The 20,317-nt window shown below is 47.5% G+C and overlaps 2 protein-coding genes and 1 long non-coding RNA gene across 3 annotated transcripts; all 3 read left to right on the top strand.

The window, feature by feature from the left end:
• Window positions 1-236: 236 nt before the first annotated feature.
• LOC124653762 (pollen-specific leucine-rich repeat extensin-like protein 2) lies at window positions 237-1,947 on the top strand. The gene has a single exon (XM_047192826.1). The coding sequence runs from the start codon at window positions 313-315 to the stop codon at window positions 1,900-1,902; it is 1,590 nt and encodes a 529-aa protein (XP_047048782.1). The 5' UTR covers window positions 237-312; the 3' UTR covers window positions 1,903-1,947.
• A 120-nt stretch (window positions 1,948-2,067) lies between these two features.
• LOC124653763 lies at window positions 2,068-12,239 on the top strand. The gene is made up of 2 exons (XR_006988016.1): window positions 2,068-2,148; window positions 12,123-12,239. It is a non-coding gene; the product is annotated as an uncharacterized LOC124653763 (long non-coding RNA).
• A 6,675-nt stretch (window positions 12,240-18,914) lies between these two features.
• Window positions 18,915-19,618, top strand: LOC124657082 (transcription factor AIG1-like). Its single transcript, XM_047195697.1, has 2 exons — window positions 18,915-19,097; window positions 19,175-19,618. Exons 1-2 carry the CDS (start codon window positions 18,915-18,917, stop codon window positions 19,616-19,618), a joined length of 627 nt encoding a protein of 208 aa, XP_047051653.1.
• Window positions 19,619-20,317: the final 699 nt, after the last annotated feature.

Genomic DNA, 20,317 nt, shown 5'->3' with positions numbered 1-20,317 from the left:
TCTTATTTCTAAATTTTTCAATTCATGTGTTTTACACATGGCCTAACTAGGCCATTGGACTGCTATCAGCCCATCAAAACTTGTTATAGAACCTGCATCTAAAAATAATCGTCTCAATTTTTTGTAGATACGGATATATTTAACACGAAGATGTGTCTACATCCTCATACTTAGACAAAATTACCTATTTTTAGACGGAGAGAGTATTATTATTTGCTCCGCACACCCCAAGCTGCGCCCACCGATCTATCCACCGAAATCCCCAATTCGAGTTCTACCACCTCTCCTCAACCTCAATCATCCCCAGCCGGAATGGATCCGCCGCCCGCCGGCACACGGCGGCAGGCGGAGCAGTGGATGAAAGTTGCCGAAAAGCTCCTAGTGGCGAATGACCTCGAGGGCTGCAGGGAGTTCTGCTCCCAGGCCCTCGCCGCCGACCGCCATACCCCGGGCGCCGAGGATCTCCGCGCCGCCGCCGACGTCCTCCTCGCCGCCCAGCGCCGCCGCATGCCCAACGGTCAGCCCGATCCCTACGCTCTCCTCGGCATCGACCCTGCCAACCCCGCCTCCCGCCACCCAGACGCCGTCCACTCCAGCTACCGCCGCATCTCCCTCCTTCTCAACCGATCCCACCAGGGCAGCCCCTGCTCGGCCTCCGTCGCCGAGGCTGCCCGCCTCGTCGCCGGTGCCTGGGCCTTCCTCTCAAACCCCGGTCTTAAATCCGCCCTCGACACCCAACTTGATGCCGCCACTCCAGCTCCCACTCCCACTCCCACTCCCGCCCCCGCTCCCGCTCCGATGCAACAGCCTCAGCCGCAGCCATCGTCGCGTCTACGGCAGAGCACGATTGGGGCAGCTGACCAGCCACCGCCGCCTCCGCAGCCGACTCCGCTGCGAGCAGCTCCCCAGCCACCAGCCAGAACAGCTGCCCCGCCGCCGCTCCCACAGCAGAGCCCGATGTGGGCAGCTCCCCAGCCACGGCCGCCTCCACAGCAAAGCCCCACACCAGCATTTCACCAGCCACCGCTGCCTGAGCAGCCAAGTCCGCTTCGAGCAGCTCCCCAGCCGCCAGCAAGAGCAGCTGCCCCACCGCAGCTTCCACGGCAGAGCCCGGTACGGGCAGCTCCGCAGCCGCGGTCGCCTCCACTGGACAGCCCGATACCGGCAGCAGCTCACCAGCCACCACCACCTCCACATCTGAGTCCGCCGCGAGCAGCTGTCCAGCCACCCTCCGAAGCAGCACCCCAGCCAGTGGAGTCTGGCACATCGCCTTCATCGGCATTCTGGACGCTCTGCAGGGCCTGCTCCCACATTCACCAGTACGATCGCATCTATGAGGCGCGCAAGCTGAAATGCGCCAGTTGCCACCAGCCATTTGTAGCCGAGGCAATGGCCGAGACACCGCCAATTGTGGCGGGCACTGACATGTACTACTGTACCTGGGGTTTCTTCCCCGTTGGGTTCCCAGGGTGCCCTGGGTTTGAGAATCTGGTCAATAAGCAGCCACAGGGAGCAGATCAGCTGGTTGCGCCATGGCTTGGAGCCAATGCTGGTGTGGAAGCCAATGGTGGTGTGGAAGCCAAAAGTGATGCTGATGTTCAAAATGGGACACCCGTTAGTGCCGCGGTGGAGTTGCCAGTGGTGCTGGAACCTACACCGGAACCTTTAAGGCGCATGAGAGTAGAGGTGCCAGCTGCGCCTGCGCCCGAACCTGTAATGCCCAAGAGAGTGGAGGTGCCAGCCGTGCCGGAACCTGTAATGCCCACGAGAGTGGAGATGCCAGCGGCGCCGAAACCTGTGAAGACCATGACAGTGAACTCAGTGAAGGTAGGAGGGAAGAAGCGTGGTCGACCCAAAGGCAGCAAGAACAAGAAAGGCACCAAGAACAACAAGAAATTATGACTTGATAGCCATGAAGACGGTTGACATGGCATGATCGACTGAAGTCTTTGATCAGTAGGTTGTTTGCTCGTTTGCTGCTGGCAGTATCTTCCGTGAGTAGCATGTCAATTTGCTGCTGGCAGTATCTAAGTCTTGCTCAGTTGCTGACTTATGCGCCCTCTCTTGTCACCAAGATTTAGATGTTAGCTGTTGTATGTTGTCAAATTTCGTCACTTTCCTTAATAAAGCTAGACCTGTGGTTCTAAGGTTATTGGGATTTGGTAGTACTTGATGCTGAGCACTGTACATTCAAATAATATGCTTTTGTAAGCTCTGCTCTGCACAGTGTTGCAGCAGTGAATGAAGTAATCTCAGGTTATGTTATTTTTGGTGTGTCCTGCTCATGCTAATGTCCAAGTCCCTGATTTGAACATTTGCTTCCATTCTTAATGCTATATCAGCTGTTGCCAAGTGCCAGCAGTGCCGAAACCTGTGAATACCATGACAGTGAACTCAGTGAAGGTAGGAGGGAAGAAGCGTGGTCGACCCAAAGGCAGCAAGAACAAGAAAGGCATCAAGAACAAGAAGAATTTATGACTTGATAGCCATGAAGACGGTTGACATGGCATGATCAACAGGTTAGTTGAGCTATTCATGTGATCCTGTTGTTGTCGTGGACTGAAGCCTTTCATCAGTAGGTTGTTTGCTCGTTTGCTGCTGGCAGTATCTTCCGTGAGTAGCATGGCAATTTTCGTGGCGGGAGAATTCTTTGTTTCTCCGGTAGTCTTGCTCAGTTGCTGACTTAGATGTTAGCTGTTGTGTGTTGTCAAACTTTCATCACTTTCCTTTAGCTAGACCTGTGGTTCTAAGATTGCTGGGGGTTGCTATTTGTTACTGAGCATTGTACTTTCAAATAATATGCTTTTATAAGCTCTGCTCTGCACAGCGTTGCAACAATGAATGAAATAATTTTGGGTTATGCTATCTCATGGTAATGTTCAAGTCCCAGAATTTTGCTTGCTGCTGTTTGTTTGTGAGCTTGCTATGACTTGTGCATACCGGTCTCCTCGAAGGAGTACACATCTTCTATGAATGTACTGAATTACCTTGGTTTATCAGTCGTTGCCATGTAAATGAACCTCTGTAAAAGAACCTGGATGGCTGTTGAAAGATGATAGAAGGCTATAAGTGCATCCTGAATATTTTTGTAAATTCAGTTTTTAAAATTGCTGGTGAAATTTGAAGAATGTATCGCACATGGTTAACGCTATGCATTTTTTCTCCAGCTTTGACGAAACCTTCCAAACTTGTTTGTGCAAAGCTAATTTTGGTCTGATTCCTCACTTAGTATGTCAGTATGAGAAAGATACCTACTTACCTACATCTATGGGATCGGCTTGAGCATTCAGCTGTCAAGCGAGTGGTCTGTGAGACTACAGGCATTTTATTTTCGACATAACCATGTTACTGATCGTGTCTGGATTGAATCGTGTTGGCCGAACGGTGCCAGGATCCAATTTCAGCTTGAATTGGAATCTGACACTCTGATTCTTTCTGAAAGAGGACTCCAAAAAGAGAACTGATTGCATTATGGTGCTCTGAAATATGAAGGGAACATGGGCGGCACCTACATGTTTGAACAAGGAAATTTATGGAGCCCAAACGTTCCCGCGGGAGTATGACGTCGGGATGGAACCCTAGCCGACCGATTTTTTTCACCAATGGTGCGATGACAATTCCGGATTTGGAACTTGCTACATGACAAATTACTATTGCGTCGCACCCTTAATTGTTGCTGCCTATTTGGATTCAAAGGAAATTTATGGAAGGCGAACGTTTCCGCGAGGGTGCACCGGTACAATTGAACCCAACCGGCCGATTTTTCACCAATGGTGCGATGGCAATTTTAGATTTTAAACTTGTCACCTGGCAAATTACCATTGGGGTGCACCCTGAATTGCCACACCCTCTTGGGGTCCAACAAGAAAATTTATGGAGCGCAAACATTCCTGCCATTGTGCGACGGAACCCAGCCTACCGGGTTTTTTTACCGAGAGTGTGATAGCAATTCCAAATTTTGAGCTTGCCCCGTGGTGAATTACCAATGGATCACACACTGTGTTGCAGCGCCCTAAGTGTTACCTCGGTGGACTCTTTTTTTAAAGCCTAACTGTGAGTTTCCTCACTGCATTTTTTATTTTTTATTTTATTATTATATAGAAAGTTATTTACATATGTGGTGCTAGAGAATAGCACCAAAGGACACAGAACTAGCTATGAAATTACACAAAGCTATCCACCCAGGCATTAAGTCTCATATAAGATTACCCCAGTGGAGTCTTGTGATGAATAGTAAGATTTATCTGACGCAGTAGTAGTTTTGTAGCGATGCAACTTGATCGAGCTCGTCTACTGCAGTTCTTGCCTAGCATTTTGTCTGCTGCTGTGATAACTTGTCGCATACTAGTACTTGTTGGTGATCTATCGAGAGGAACAAACAATTATCCAGGTTTTTTTTTTGCAAAAGGGCCTACCGTTATACTCCCTCCATACCGGTTGATGAAAAAAAAATGCTACAAAATATATCATTGGGTTCATATTTAAAAGGAGTTTTCAATGGTCTAATTTTTATGGCATATATCTTACTTTTTTTTGACCAAATTTATAGTCAAATTTTTTTCTCGAAATACGTAATTGCCCTGTAAACCGGCATGGAGGGAGTACTAATGATCATCAACGGGTAGTACAAAAAGTCTTAAAAGTTGTGAAAGATATAAAAAGATCTTGAACCATCTAGCAACGATTACAAACACTGCACGAGTCAAGGGCACGCCATCATCCTCACCCCTTTACCTGAGCCGGTTTTTTGTTGTTGTAGTAGAGCTTATTCTAGTAGACAAATGCAAAGTCGTCATGCTAAGTCTCCAAAGAACCAGTGCATAAAAGCACTAACCATTGCCAACAATGAAAATAATAGATCAGAAGAGCTAGACCCGAAACCACATCAACATGAACACGAAAACCGACTGGATCCAACTAGATCATCTCGATGCACAACCCCACATGCCTTTTGCCAGTCATAGACACACCATCAGAGAAGGATTAGGATGGGAGGACCTTTTTATTTTTTTACTTCAGGATGTATGCACAGCCTCCATCCCGAAGAAGATGCAAAATAAACCTAAAACAAGAAGTGAGAACCCTCGCGCCGGCGGTAGACCCGATCCGCCACACCTCCAAACCATGAAAGGCAATCGGAGGCAAGGCAGCCCGGCGGCGGTGCCGATAGAGGGGATAGAAACCCTAGCCGCCTGGGGATTTTCTTTTCCCCTCTCCCCCTTGTATCGGTTCCGGAGCGACTTAAAATTATCTCATTTTTCCGTACCGAACATCTTTGTTTGCTATTAAATTCCTCGTTAATTTCCTACGAGGATTGAGACCTTTCTTGTGAAATTTCTTCATGAATCACGAGGTACATACAGAGTTAGAAATCAATGACAGAGATACCGATCATTTCAGATGAAAGAGCAAACATGAGGAGCTCGGCCTAGTCTTCGTGGAGTGAAAAAGAATCAACCAGTTAGTACATACATGTTTGAACAAGGAAATTCATGGGTCCCAAACGTTCCCGCGGGAGTATGAAGGCAGGACGGAACCCTAGCCGACCAAATTTTTTTAACCAATGGTGCGATGGCAATTCCGAATTTGAACTTGCTACGTGGCAAATTACTAATTTGTCCCACCCTTAATTGCCGCGGCCTACTTGGGTTCAAAAGGAAATTTATGGAAGGCGAACGTTTCCGCGAGAGTGCACCAGCACAACGGAACGCAACCAGCCGATTTTTCACCAACAGTGTGATGGCAATTCTGGATGTTAAACTTGCCACCTTGCAATTACCATTGGGATGCACCCTGAATTGCCGCACCCTCTTGGGGTCCAACAAGAAAATTTATGGAGCGTGAAGCTCGTTCCCACTATTGTGCGATGGAACCTAGCCTACCGGCTTTCTCACCGAGAGTGCGATAGCAATTCCAAATTTTGAACTTGCCCCATGGTGAATTACCAATGGGTCACAGACTGAGTTGTGGCGCCCTAAGCTTTACCCCATTGGATTCTTTTTTTGAAGCCGGACAGTGAGTTTTCTCACTGCATTTTTTTTATTATATAGTAAAATTATTTACATATGAAATTACAAGAAGCTATCCATCCAGGCCTTAAGTTCCATATAAGATTACCCTAGTGGACTCTTGTGATGAATAGTAAGATTTATCGGACCACAGATGTTCAGTTTCTCTTGCAGTAGTAGTTCCGCATCGCTGCAAAAACCTCGACTGGATCGGGCTCGTCTGCTGTAGTTCTTGCCAAGCATTTCGTCTGCTGCTGTGATAAGTTTGTCGCATACTAGTACTTGTTGGTGATCTGTTGAGAGAAACTAACAATTATCCAGGTTTTATTTGTAAAAGGGTCTGCCGTTATATTAATAATCATCAACGGTAGTATAAAAAGATTTAAAAGTTGTGAAAGATATAAATAATTTTTTGAACCACCTAGCAACGATTATAAGCACTGTACGTGGCAAGGGCACGCCATCATCCTCACCCCCCATCACCTGAGCCGGATATTCTTTTGTAGTAGAGCTTGTTCTAGTAGACAACCGCAAAGTCGTCATGCTAAGTCTCCAAATGACCAGCGCATCAAAGCACCAACCATTGCCAACAATCAAAATAATACTAGATCAAAAAGAGCTAGACCTGAAACCACACCAACATTAACATGAAAATCGACTGGATCCAACTAGATCATCTAGATGCATAACCCCACCTACCTTTTCCCAGTCATAGATACACCATCGGAGAAGGATTAGGATGGGAGGACCTTATTTTTTTTACTACGGGATGTATGCATAGCCTCCATCCCGAAGAAGATACAAAAGAAACCTAAAACAAGAAGCAAGAACCCTCGCCCCAGCGGGAGACCCGGTCCACCACACCTCCAAGCCCTGAAAGGCAACGAGAGGCAAGGCGGTGCGGCAACGATGCCGGCGGAGGGGATAGAAACCCTAGCTGCCTGGGGATTTTCTTTTCTACTCTCCCTCTAGTATCGGTTCAGGAGCGACTGAAAATTATCTTGGTTTGCCGTTCCGGACATCTTTGTTTGCTAGAAAAATGCTCATTAATTTCCTACGAGGATTGTGACGTTTTTTGTGAAATTCCTTCACGAATCACGAGGTACATATAGATTTCGAAATCAACGATACAGATGCCGATCATTTCAGATGAAAGAGCAAACATAAGGAGCTCGGCCTCGTCTTCATGGAGTGAAAAAAAGAGTCGGCCAGTTAGTAAGAAAGGAGATACGGCCGAAAACAAAATGGGTTTGCTATGTAAAGTCGACTGAGACACCCATAAAAAGATGTTCCGGTTTCATTTTTCTGCTCAAATATGTAATTGTATTTTTTTTTCTTGCAAAAAATTGGAACTGAACTGAGTTATATTTTCTTTAAACTAAATTTGTATTTTTTCTATGATGACCGAGACTTAAAAGAAAATCTCAGCTGATCTAGACATAGGCAAACCCAAAAGAGAAACTTCGATGCACCTCTAACTTTGTAAGCTGCCTTAGAGCATCTCTAGCAGAGCCCGTAAAAACGTGAACCGAAAATCTGGAGTTCAGTGCACCGAACTCGCGTATTCGGGCCGTAAAATGGTTGGTTTACGGGCTCTGTTCTGCGCCAGCGGCATCCGAACTCGTAAAAATAGGGTTTATGAAAATTTTGAGCATATGATCGATCAAACGTCACAATAAAATGCAAACAATTCATGCATAGTTCATAGTGCAGACATCAAATGACACAAGCAAATGACACAGTTCATAGTTCCCCATCTCCTCTCACCGCCGGCATCAAACCGAGGTTGGCCCGCCATCAGCACCATCGACAGCAGCTCCTGGAGTCACATCGCCACCACCTCCTGGAGTCACATCGGCGGCACCAGTTGTCTCTTGACGAGCTGCTCTTCGTCTTGCCGTGATCTTCGTTGAGGCCTCCTTCCACCACTCCAATTGAACCTCATTCATGTCGTTGGTGTTCATCATCATGATCTCCCTCTCTTCGGCCAATAGTTGCTTCATTGCTTTGGCCTTCCTCACATTGATCCTCATCTCATCCAACTTGGCTTTGTTCGTTGCTTCCTCTCAGCTAGCTTCAACCTTTGCAAGGCTCACCTCCTTCTTCGTCTCGATGAGGACACGCTTGGTCTCCAAAGTCTTGGACGCTATCACCTCCTTTGACTTCATCATTTGATCAAACTTGTCCGTCAACAATGCAGCCTCCCCCTCGAGTCTGAGCCTTTCCTTCGCCTTCTTGTTCCCCTCCAGCTTCTCGGTGTTTCGGCCCTCCTTCTCGTCCTCAGTGTTGTCGAGCGCAACAATTGCAGCTTTCTTCGGTGCTACTTCTTCATCCCTCAATTTCCACTTGGGGAGGTGCTGAAGCACATCAAAGCAATGACACATGGTGAAGCTCTTGCCCTTGCTGCCGGCCATGTCTCTGTATCTTGCATCGGCAATGTGATCCTACATTTGCAAAAGGAACCAAGAAATCGTCAATATGTCACCAAACCTGAACTACAATTAGCTTTATCAAATATGCACTCACATATTCGTCGACAGTTGCGCCGCTAGGAGGATTGAACACCACTTGGTCCATTGCTGCTGCCCACCGGCTGCAAGCCGGTTTGATCGCGTCCCAGCGACCTTGGAGGGATCGGTACATGCGATTGATAGGATGGCGAACGCGCGGCATAAGCTTATGGAACTTGTCCTCGATGCGTTGCCAGTATCGCTTCCCTGTTTGATCGGTGCCGGAGACGGCATCCATCCCCACGGAGGCCCAAACTCGGCACAAGGTGGCGTCTTCAATCTCCGTGTAGTTATTGGCCCGCCTCTTCTTCCTATTTCCATCGGTCGTGACCTCCACCACACCCTCGTCCCCTTCATCTTCCACTTCGTCCCCTTCTTCCACCTCGTCCCCGTAGTCGTTCTCCTCTCCGCCCATCCCATTGTCAAACGGAGAGAGTGGGTTAATGTTCACCTCCTCCAACATCTCCATGTACGAGGCGTTCTCGTTCCTAATCAGACGAGGCCTCAGTATCTACTCGCAATCAAAAAACGGAGGAAGAGTTCACGCGTACCTTGTTGAGCCCTCGTCGAGCACGTCATGAGCGACGTTCGCGGTGGCTTCCGGTGGTGGCGGCGGCGTTGGCGTGGAGAGGACCGGAGGAGGGGGGCCACGGCAAGTCGCCGCCTTCACTTTCATCCTTTTCGGACCCGGATTCTTTGGTCTCGCACGGCCTGCCTTCGGCTTTGTTGCCACCACCGATACATCACCGGTGGCCGCCGCGGCACCGGATTGCGGGACCACATGCGTTCCAGCGAGCCGCCGCTTCACCCCGCTCATCGACGAGACCTGCGTTGCAACATCTGCGGGGGTCGCAGGGGTGGAAGCGCTCGCCGAGGTGGTTGGTGGAGCGGCGGAAGTTCCGGCGACCACGGGAGAGGGTGGCGGCGCCTATGAGGCAGCAACGGCGGCCGGCGGGGTCGATTCGAGACTCATCGGGGAGAAATCGGAGGGTGGTGGCGCAGAGGAAGGTGAGAGCGCACAGATCGGCGGCGGCGGTTGGGAGGAACTAAAAGTTCCCTCACGCGCAAAGTAGGGATTGTGTTCGGGCTGTGTTCGGTTCACTCCGTCGGCCCCTACAAATACAGGCCGACGGAGCCGAACGCAGCCCGAAAAAATATTTTCAGTTTTGGCTCGTTTAAGGTCACTGGTCGGCGCCATTTTTCCATAAACTGACGGTTATTTTTCGATTTTGGGCCTTTTACTGGTTCTGCTAGAGATGCTCTTAGCATGATCATATGTTTGTGTAGTACTTGGTTTGTGTGCTTAGAATGTTGATAACCCCCTTATAGTTTTGGGTGTTTTTTGTTTTGTGATCATAACATCTTCACTCACTATCATGTCAGCTCGGTTTTGTAAACTAGCATTAAACTTTAAAAATAGCCTTTGTTGTGTAGGTGTGAACCCTCATTTGCTTCTCTCTTAATTTCAAATATATGTCAAAACTCCAAAACCCCCTTTCTTTTTAAAGTTTTGATTTCAAACCCTAGAACTTTCCCTCTTTTTTTTCCAGAATTTCTCAAGCCCAAAACCCTAAGTTTTGGTTTAGTAAAATTCCCTAAAGATTTATGTATAACCTACCTCTCTCTCTCTCTCTCTCTCTCTCTCTCTCTCTCTTATTATTTATATAAAATTTATTTTTAAATCAAGTTAAACTTGTTTTAAAAATTTTCAGGTTTTCAAATTGCCTTTTCTTTCTCTGCTTTTCTAGAACTTTTAGTTTCTTTGTTAAATGAGAAATTCTCTAAAACTGATAAGAGGCCGTGCCTACCTTTCGGCCTGTAACTTCTTTCGGCCTATTTGCTTCTCGGCAGCCCATCTTTCCCAAAACAGGAGCAAGGATATCCCGGTATCATCGCCCGTCTTCCTCCCATATCGGGTAAAGATGAGCTTCGCTCTCCGCCACGTCGCAGCGCCCTCCATCGACGGCCTGCCGAACCAACCCTCCCTTATAAAAACGCCGCCGCGCCGTGGTTCGAAACCCTAGCCCTAGCTCTTTGTCCGCGCCGCTCCGCCTCTCCCCCACTTCTCCTTCCTCCTCCCGAAACCTGGCCGGAATGTCGAGCTCGACCTAGCCGGGTAGTCGCCTCCGAATCCTCGTCTGCTTGGTCTTCCTCAAGGAAATCGGGAGCAAGTCGCCACCAAGGACTCCAAGCTCGCCGTCTACCCGGAGGTCGCCGCCGCAATGAGGAGGTTATTGGACCGAGTCCACATCAACACCAGTCTCCACATCGACCATTTGGTGAGCTCCGCATCCAAATCCGCTCTCTGTCTCTCGTTTTACCCTCCAGTTTGTGCTGCTCGATTTTGGTGGCCGTAGCCGTCTCAGGCCGCCGTGGTCTTCGATTTAGTCGCGAGGATAACTAGAAGTGCCGCGTATATGCTCCCTGTAAAGATCTGTTAGTTCCAGGATAGTTTTTTATGCTTGTCTTTCTTTTTTTTTTTAGGAGGGCAGTGCTCATCGGATGAGGAACCTGAGGTCATCATCTTTCGTTGAAACACTAAACTTTATGTTTGCTGTTGCGGGGGGATTAGGCACGATACTCTACGTAGTCCACGGGATTACAGACAACAAGGGTACTGATCCGAAATCCATCAAAAACTTGGAGGTAATATCCACGTTGGAGTACGTCGCAGCTATCCTGCTGCTCCTGGCCTTCACATTATTCTCGATTGGTAAGCTGTGTTTGTTCGGATATGAGCGTGTCGTGGGGGTGGATCCAGCAGAAGAGGCGGATCGTATTAGGAAAGCAATTGAGAAGGAGGAGATGAACACAGTGGTGAAGGATAATCTCGCAAGGTTGAGGATTGACAGGATGTTACAGGGAAGAAGAGCATCTTTCAGATTAGCCCGTACTGATATCTCTGGTGAGAGGCGCAACCTCGATCTCGCTATATCAGAGCTGGAGGATCTACTAGATGAGCAGGTTATTTCTCCAGCACCCCTCAGAGGCATAGCTCGGCTTCCACAGAAGGTCCGACGCTACGTGCGTTACTGTCTGTTTGGTGGAGCTCTCTGCTGTCTTCTCGCCACCATCACAACTTGTGTGGTTTTCTTCCTGTCATTTCTGTTCAAAGTTGATCACACATCACTTGCTGTCCGCCTTGTGTTTGCTTGCGCTATTTGCCTGGTGGCTTGTGTGGTTGTGGTCGGTAATGCATTGGTCATGGCTACTGCGTTATCAAAGGACTAGGGCTTCTATTGGGATCGATCAGTGGACTCGAGACTACCAGCGAAGTTTGTTTCAACATCCAAGCAGTTTGCACTCCAGTTTGCCACTACTACTTTTTCACCGTCATATGTACTTTGACTACTTTCTGTTTGTTTATCTGCCAAAATGTATCTTTGTTTGTATGGAACTTTGTTGCTCATCTGTAATCAACTGTATGGACATCTTGCTTATCTTATTTAATGTATGTGATTCATGTTGACGCGAATCTATCATGTTGCTGCACCCTTGTATAATAGACGGTGCACCATATTTTGTCGTGTTAAAATCACCTTCTGTTTCTGGTTTACATGATTCATATCATTGGTAATACCAAAGCTAGACCTGTGGTTCTAAGGTTATTGTGATTTGGTACTTGATGCTGAGCACTGTACATTCAAATAATATGCTTTTGTAAGCTCTGCTCTGCACAGTGTTGCAGCAGTGAATGAAGTAATCTCAGGTTATGTTATTTTTGGTGTGTCCTGCTCATGCTAATGTCCAAGTCCCTGATTTGAACATTTGCTTCCATTCTTAATGCTATATCAGTTGTTGCCAAGTGCCAGCAGCGCCGAAACCTGTGAAGACCATGACAGTGAACTCAGTGAAGGTAGGAGGGAAGAAGCGTGGTCGACCCAAAAGCAGCAAGAACAAGAAGGATTTATGACTTGATAGCCATGAAGACGGTTGACATGGCATGGTCAACAGGTTAGTTGAGCTATTCATGTGATCCTGTTGTTGTCGTCGACTGAAGCCTTTCGTCAGTAGGTTATTTGCTCGTTTGCTGCTGGCAGTATCTTCCGCGAGTAGCATGGCAATTTTCGTGGCGGGAGAATTCTTTGTTTCTCCGGTAGTCTTGCTCAGTTGCTGATTTAGATGTTAGCTGTTGTGTGTTGTCAAACTTCATCACTTTCCTTTAGCTAGACCTGTGGTTCTAAGATTGCTGGGGGTTGCTATTTGTTACTGAGCATTGTACTTTCAAATGATATGCTTTTATAAGCTCTGCTCTGCACAGCGTTGCAACAATGAATGAAACAATTTTGGGTTATGCTATTTCATGGTAATGTTCAAGTCCCAGAATTTTGCTTGCTGCTGTTTGTTTGTGAGCTTGCTATGACTTGTGCATACCGGTCTCCTTGAAGGAGTACACATCTTCTATGAATGTACTGAATTACCTTGGTTTATCAGTCGTTGCCATGTAAATGAACCTCTGTAAAGAACCTGGATGGCTGTTGAAAGATGATAGAAGGCTATAAGTGCATCCTGAATATTTCTGTAAATTCAGTTTTTAAAATTGCTGGTGAAATTTCAAGAATGCATGTATCACACATGGTTAATGCTATGCATTTTTTCTCCAGCTTTGACGAAACCTTCCAAACTTGTTTGTGCAAAGCTAATTTTGGTCTGATTCCCCACTTAGGATGTCAGTATGAGAAAAGATACCTACTTACCTACATCTATGGGATCGGCTTGAGCATTCAGCTGTCAAGCGAGTGGTCTGTGAGACTACAGGCATTTTATTTTCGACATAACCATGTTACTGATCGTGTCTGGATTGAATCGTGTTGGCCGAACGGTGCCAGGATCCAATTTCGGCTTGAATTGGAATCTGACACACTGATTCTTTCTGAAAGAGGACTCCAAAAAGAGAACTGATTGCATTATGGTGCTCTGAAATATGAAGGGAAGACGGGCGGCACCTACATGTTTGAACAAGGAAATTTATGGAGCCCAAACGTTCCCGCGGGAGTATGACTGGGATAGAACCCTAGCCGACCGATTTTTTTCACCAATGGTGCGATGACAATTCCGGATTTGGAACTTGCTACATGACAAATTACTATTGCGTCGCACCCTTAATTGTTGCGGCATATTTGGGTTCAAAATGAAATTTATGGAAGGCGAACGTTTCCGCGAGGGTGCACTGGTACAATTGAACCCAACCGGGCGATTTTTCACCAATGGTGTGATGGCAATTCTAGATTTTAAACTTGTCACCTGGCAAATTACCATCGGGGTGCACCCTGAATTGCCACACCCTCTTGGGGTCCAACAAGAAAATATATGGAGCGCAAACATTCCCGCCATTGTGCGACGGAACCCAGCCTACTGGGTTTTTTTACCGAGAGTGCGATAGCAATTCCAAATTTTGAGCTTGCCCCGTGGTGAATAACCAATGGATCACACACTGTGTTGCAGCACCCTAAGCGTTACCTCAGTGGACTCTTTTTGTTTAATCCTAACTGTGAGTTCCTCACTGCATTTTTATTTTATTTTATTATATAGAAAGTTATTTACATATGTGGTGCTAGAGAATAGCACCAAAGGACACAGAACTAGCTATGAAATTACACAAAGCTATCCATCCAGGCCTTAAGTCTCATATAAGATTACCCCAGTGGACTCTTGTGATGAATACTAAGATTTATCTGACGCAGTAGTAGTTTTGTAGCGATGCAACTTGATCGGGCTCGTCTACTACAGTTATTGCCTAGCATTTTGTCTGCTGCTATGATAAACTTGTCGCATACTAGTACTTGTTGGTGATCTATCGAGAGGACCAAACAATTATCCAGGTTTTTCTTTTTTTGCAAAAGGGCTTACCGTTATACTCCCTCCTTACCGGTTTACAGGGCAATTACGAATTTTGATGAAAGAAGTTTGACTACAATTTTGATCAACAAAAAATAAAATATATGGCACAAAATTTTACCATTGGATTCATATTTAAAAGGAGTTTTCAATGGTATAATTTTTATGGCATATATCTTACTTTTTGTTAACCAAATTAGTAATCAATTTTTTTTCTTGAAATACGTAATTGCCTTGTAAACCGGCATAGAGGGAGTACTAATAATCATCGACGGGTAGTACAAAAAGTCTTAAAAGTTGTGAAAGATATAAAAAGATTCTTGAACCATCTAGCAACGATTACAAACACTGCACGAGTCAAGGGCACGCCATCATCCTCACCCCTCTACTTGAGCCGGTTTTTTGTTTTGTAGTAGAGCTTGTTCTAGTAGACAATGCAAAGTCGTCATGTTAAGTCTCCAAAGAACCAGCGCATCAAAGCACCAACCATTGCCAACAATGAAAATAATAGATCGGAAGAGCTAGACCTGAAACCACACCAACATGAACACAAAAACCAACTAGATCCAACTAGATCATCTCGATGCATAACCCCACATGCCTTTTGCCAGTCATAGACACACCATCGGAGAAGGATTAGGATGGGAGGACCTTATTTTTTTACTTCAGGATGTATGCACAGCCTCCATCCCAAAGAAGATACAAAATAAACCTAAAACAAGAAGTGAGAACCCTCGCGCCGGCGGGAGACCCGATCCGACACACCTCCAAACCATGAAAGGCAATCGGAGGCAAGGCAGCCTGGCGGCGGTGCCGACAGAGGGCATAGAAACCCTTGCCGCCTGGGGATTTTCTTTTCCCCTCTCCCTCTTGTATCGGTTTGGGAGCGACTTAAAATTATCTCATTTTGCCGTTCCGGACATCTTTGTTTGCTATAAAATTCCTCGTTAATTTCCTACAAGGATGGAGACCTTTCTTGTGAAATTCCTTCACGAATCACGAGGTACATACAGAGTTAGAAATCAATGACAGAGATACCGATCATTTCAGATAAAAGAGCAAACATGAGGAGCTCGGCCTAGTCTTCGTGGAGTGAAAAAGAATCAACCAGTTAGTACATACATGTTTGAACAAGGAAATTTATGGATCCCAAACGTCCCGCGGGAGTATGAAGGTGGGACGGAACCCTAGCCGACTGAATTTTTTCACCAATGGTGCGATGGAAATTCCGAATTTGGAACTTGCTACCTGACAAATAACTATTTGGTCCCACCCTTAATTGTCGCGGCCTACTTGGGTTCAAAAGGAAATTTATGGAAGACGAACGTTTCCGCAGGAGTGCACCGGCACAATGGAACCCAACCGGCCGATTTTTCACCAACAGTGTGATGGCAATTCTGGATTTTAAACTTGCCACCTTGCAATTACCATTGGGATGCACCCTGAATTGCCGCACCCTCTTGGGGTCCAACAAGAAATTTTATGGAACGTGAAGCTCGTTCCCGCTACTGTGTGATGGAACCTAGCCTACCGGTTTTCTCACCGAGAGTGCGATAGCAATTCCAAATATTGAACTTGCCCCGTGGTGAATTACCAATGGGTCACACACTGAGTTGTGGCGCCCTAAGCTTTACCCCAGTGGATTCTTTTTTTTGAAGACGGACAATGAGTTTTCTCACTGCATTTTTTTTATTATATAGTAAAACTATTTACATATGTGTGGCTAGAGAATAGCACCAAAGAACACAAAACTAGCTATAAAAATTGCACGAAGCTATCCATCCAGTCCTTAAGTTCCATATAAGATTACCCTAGTGGACTGTTGTGATGAATAGTAAGATTTATCGGACGGCAGATGTTCAGTTTCTCTTGCAGTAGTAGTTCCGCATCGCTGCAAAAACCTCGACTAGATCAGGCTCGTCTGCTGCAGTTCTTGCCTAGCATTTCGTCTGCTGCTGTGATAAGTTTGTCGCATACTAGTACTTTGTTGGTTCTTTGTTGAGAGAAACTAACAATTATCCAGGTTTTATTTGTAAAAGGGCCTGCTGTTATATTAATAATCATCAACGGTAGTATAAAAAGACTTAAAAGTTATGAAATATATAAATAATTTTTTGAACCACCTAGCAACGATTATAAGCACTGTACGTGGCAAGGGCACGCCATCATCCTCACTCCACCATCACCTGAGCCGGATTTTTTTTTGTAGTAGGGCTTGTTCTAGTATACAACCGCAAAGTCGTCATGCTAAGTCTCCAAATGACTAGCGCATCAAAGCACCAATCATTGCCAACAATCAAAATAATAGATCAAAAGAGCTAGACATGAAACCACACCAACATGAACACGAAAACCGACTGGATCCAACTAGATCATCTGGATGCACAATCCCACCTGCCTTTTCCCAGTCATGGACAACCATCGAAGAAGGATTAGGATGGGAGGATCTTATTTTTTCTACTGCGGGTTGTATGCATAGCCTCCATCCCGAAGAAGATACAAAACAAACCTAAAACAAGAAGTGAGAACCCTCGCGTCGGCGGGAGACCCGGTCCACCACACCTCCAAGCCCTGAAAGGCAACCATAGGCAAGGCGGTGCGACGGCGATGCCGGCGGAGGGGATAGAAACCCTAGCTGCCTGGGGATTTTCTTTTCTACTCTCCCTCTTGTATCGGTTCGGGAGCGACTGGAAATTATCTTGTTTTGCCGTTCCGGACATATTTGGTTGCTAGAAAATTGCTCGTTAATTTCTTACGAGGATTGTGACGTTTATTGTGAAATTCCTTTACGAATCATGAGGTACATACAGAGTTCGAAATCAACGATAGAGATACCGATCATTTCATATAAAAGAGCAAACATGAGGAGCTCGGCCTCGTCTTCATGGAGTGAAAAAAAGAGTCGGCCAGTTAGTAAGAAGGAGATATGGCCGAAAACAGAATGGGTTTGCTATGTCCGAGGTCGACTGAGACACCCATAAAAAAAATGTTTCAGTTTCATTTTTCTGCTAAATATGTAATTGTATTTTTTCTCTTGCAAAAAAGTGGAACTGAACTGATTTGTATTTTTCTTTGAACTAAAGTTGTATTTTTTCTAAGATGACCGAGACTTAAAAGAAAATCTCAGCTGATCCAGACATAGGCAAACCCAAAAGAGGAACACCGATGCACTTGTAATTATGAATCTCCCCTCGACAAGCTCCCGCAAACTTTGGACGAACGACGATCCATTGTTACCAAGTTAGGGGGACCGATGTCACCAGGGAGCCTGGCTTGGCTGTCGTCCCTTTGACGAGCGCCGACGGGATCGATGCATGCACGCTGTTGCCGGCCCGATCGCCGGCTGCGAATTACAAGCCTGTCGGTCGTCGGCAGCCGCTCCTACGCTGGTGCGTACAGCGTGCAGACCGACCATATGCGAGGATCCAGCTCGCCATTGAAGGCAGGCAGCTAGCCGGAGCGCACGTCGTCCCTGTTCCGCTACATCGACGGCGTGTCAGCCCGGCACGGAGCACGGAGGCAAAGTGGGGGCCCGAACGCCACACGGCTCTGTTCGGGTGTTCCCCTCGCCGGCCGGCCGGACCCCGGAGAGAAGCACGAGTCCTCACTGTGCCGCCGCATGGTAATGGACTGCTGGTGGTGGATGCGGATGAGAACCTGAGCCCGGCGCGCGCTGCCCCTCATGCTCATTCAGCGGTGGCTTTGTTTCGCTTCACTTTTCCTTGTTGCTTGCCTTGTGTAACCTAAAGGGGCCGCGCGTTGTTACGGCGGGAGGGAGCATGCTGTAGGACTAGGACACGGTTAAAGCAGTTAAGCAAAGCAGTGGTCATCACCTGCCCATCGCTTTTGCTCGACGTTTTTACTGAATCTAGGGGAATGGATCGGAGGTGGAAAGCTTCAAGACCTTTGACCGCTGCAGGGGATTTACGCGACGCTGCGCATAGGGTTTCATTGCAGGAGGGACCCGGCCGTCCTTGTTGTCATTCCTTTGGGGGAATCGTCGTTCGTCTCTGGCTGTCCAGCCCCGACATACATCGCACAGGATCGATCGATCAAGCTCAGGCACATGTACTGGCATGGCACGTACAGAGAACCAGCACATCATTGCCTGATAGTGTAGCACGTACTGCGCGGCCGGAGGAAAAGGAGGAGCAGTTCGCCGGCCGGCAGCACCGTGTCCGCCGACGTTTTTCTATCTCACTCCGGTAGAATTACTACGTGCCCACATTCCAAAGGTCCGGCAAGAGCAGCATCCATCACTACACGTCCCGCGCGCGGCAGGGAGGTGACATGTAGTTTGCCGCTGTCGTCTAGATCGTTTTACCGTCCCTCTTTCACTGCCAGTGTAGGAACTAGGAAGGCATGCGTGTCAAAGCACAAGAATCATGGTCAGCGAGACCGCAAGAAGCAACTTTTTCTCCTCTTAGCCCAACCGGCGCCGCAGATCGGGACACCGCTCCCAACGTCGGTGTCTGTCTACCTACGTACCTCCCCTTATTTAACGGCTTCCCGCCTCTTAGGCCGTTTCAAACAGCTCGAGGCCGAGGATATGTACAAGATGGTGGTGGTGCCGACACGGAGAGGTGACACGGAGGACGCGGGAACGGACGTCGAGCGCTCGGCGCCCGCTGTGGCGGCGGCGAGGACGAGCAGGAGCCACAGCGAGGCGGAGCGCAAGCGGCGGCAGCGCATCAACGCCCACCTCTCCACGCTGCGCAGCCTGCTCCCGTCGGCTTCCCAGGTGAGCCGTTGATTGATGCTCGTGACCATTACGGCAGGGGTGATGCAAGTGCCAACTGATCGAGCCCATGTCTGCAGATGGACAAGGCTGCGTTGCTCGGGGAGGTGGTGCGGCACGTGCGGGAGCTGCGTGGCGACGCCGACGGCGGCGCGGCAGCCGGCGTGGCCATCCCGGGAGAGAGCGATGAGGTCGGCGTGGAGGAGGAGCGCTGGGACGACCGGGAGAGCGCCAAGCGCGTCAGGGCGTGGGTGTGCTGCGCCGACCGGCCGGGCCTCATGTCCGAGCTGGGGCGCGCAGTGCGGTCCGTCAGCGCGAGGGCGGTCCGCGCGGAGATCGCCACTGTCGGCGGGAGGACGCGGAGCGTCCTGTACCTGGACGTCGGGCAAACCATCGGCGCGTCCCGGCCGGCATTGCAGGCGGCGCTCCGTGCCGTGCTGCTCAGCCGGGAGGATCAGCTGCTCGCCGTGGAGAGCTACAAGACGCAACGCTTCTCGGCGCTCATCTCCCAAGGTTTAGGATGATACTACTATGTTGTCCCTTGATCCATAATATTTGTCGTGATTTTAGTTTAGTTTAAATTTAAACTAAAACCACGACAAGTACTACGGATTATTCTTTTCTAATGTATCATCATGTGCTACTAGTATTAATGTAACGTTATAGATCACTTCATAATTTTGATCTGCTTTCATTCAGTTGGCACTGCAATCACTTAAAACTCTGTACTTCCCGTTCTGTGATGACAGGACGAAGTACAGGCAATGACAGAAAATGAGTTAACTGCCAGTAAAGTGTCCTCTAGATAGATATGACACGTCAGCCACTTCCTGCTTGTTTGCCAGTAGAACAGGGAGCACATCTTCTGCTGTTGATGCAAGAAAACTGTTGACTGATAAATTCTAGCAAGTCCAGACCCTACGATGAAGGGAGATGTGAAATAAACAGTAAACAGTACAGACCCAAGAAAAGGAGTCAAGATAGAGTACTCCCAGATAACAGATACCTCCCAAAACACAAATAAATAGGGATGACAACAATAAGCTAAAATAGTTCCAAACAATAAGCTCACACAAAAGAAGTACAGATTCAAAACGACATTGCAGCGCAGCTATGTTCCTCTGAGCTCCGAAATGTATTCAAAATAATACACTGATAGCACAAATCATTACAAAGCTGTATCTTATTGTTACAATGATACATTGAATGATACTAGATGTTAC

The sequence above is a fragment of the Lolium rigidum genome, chromosome 5 (assembly GCF_022539505.1).
Source record: "Lolium rigidum isolate FL_2022 chromosome 5, APGP_CSIRO_Lrig_0.1, whole genome shotgun sequence".
In the NCBI taxonomy this organism is placed as follows: domain Eukaryota; kingdom Viridiplantae; phylum Streptophyta; class Magnoliopsida; order Poales; family Poaceae; genus Lolium; species Lolium rigidum.
Note: the sequence above shows the minus strand (reverse complement) of the source record. Positions and strands in the feature narration are given on the sequence as shown.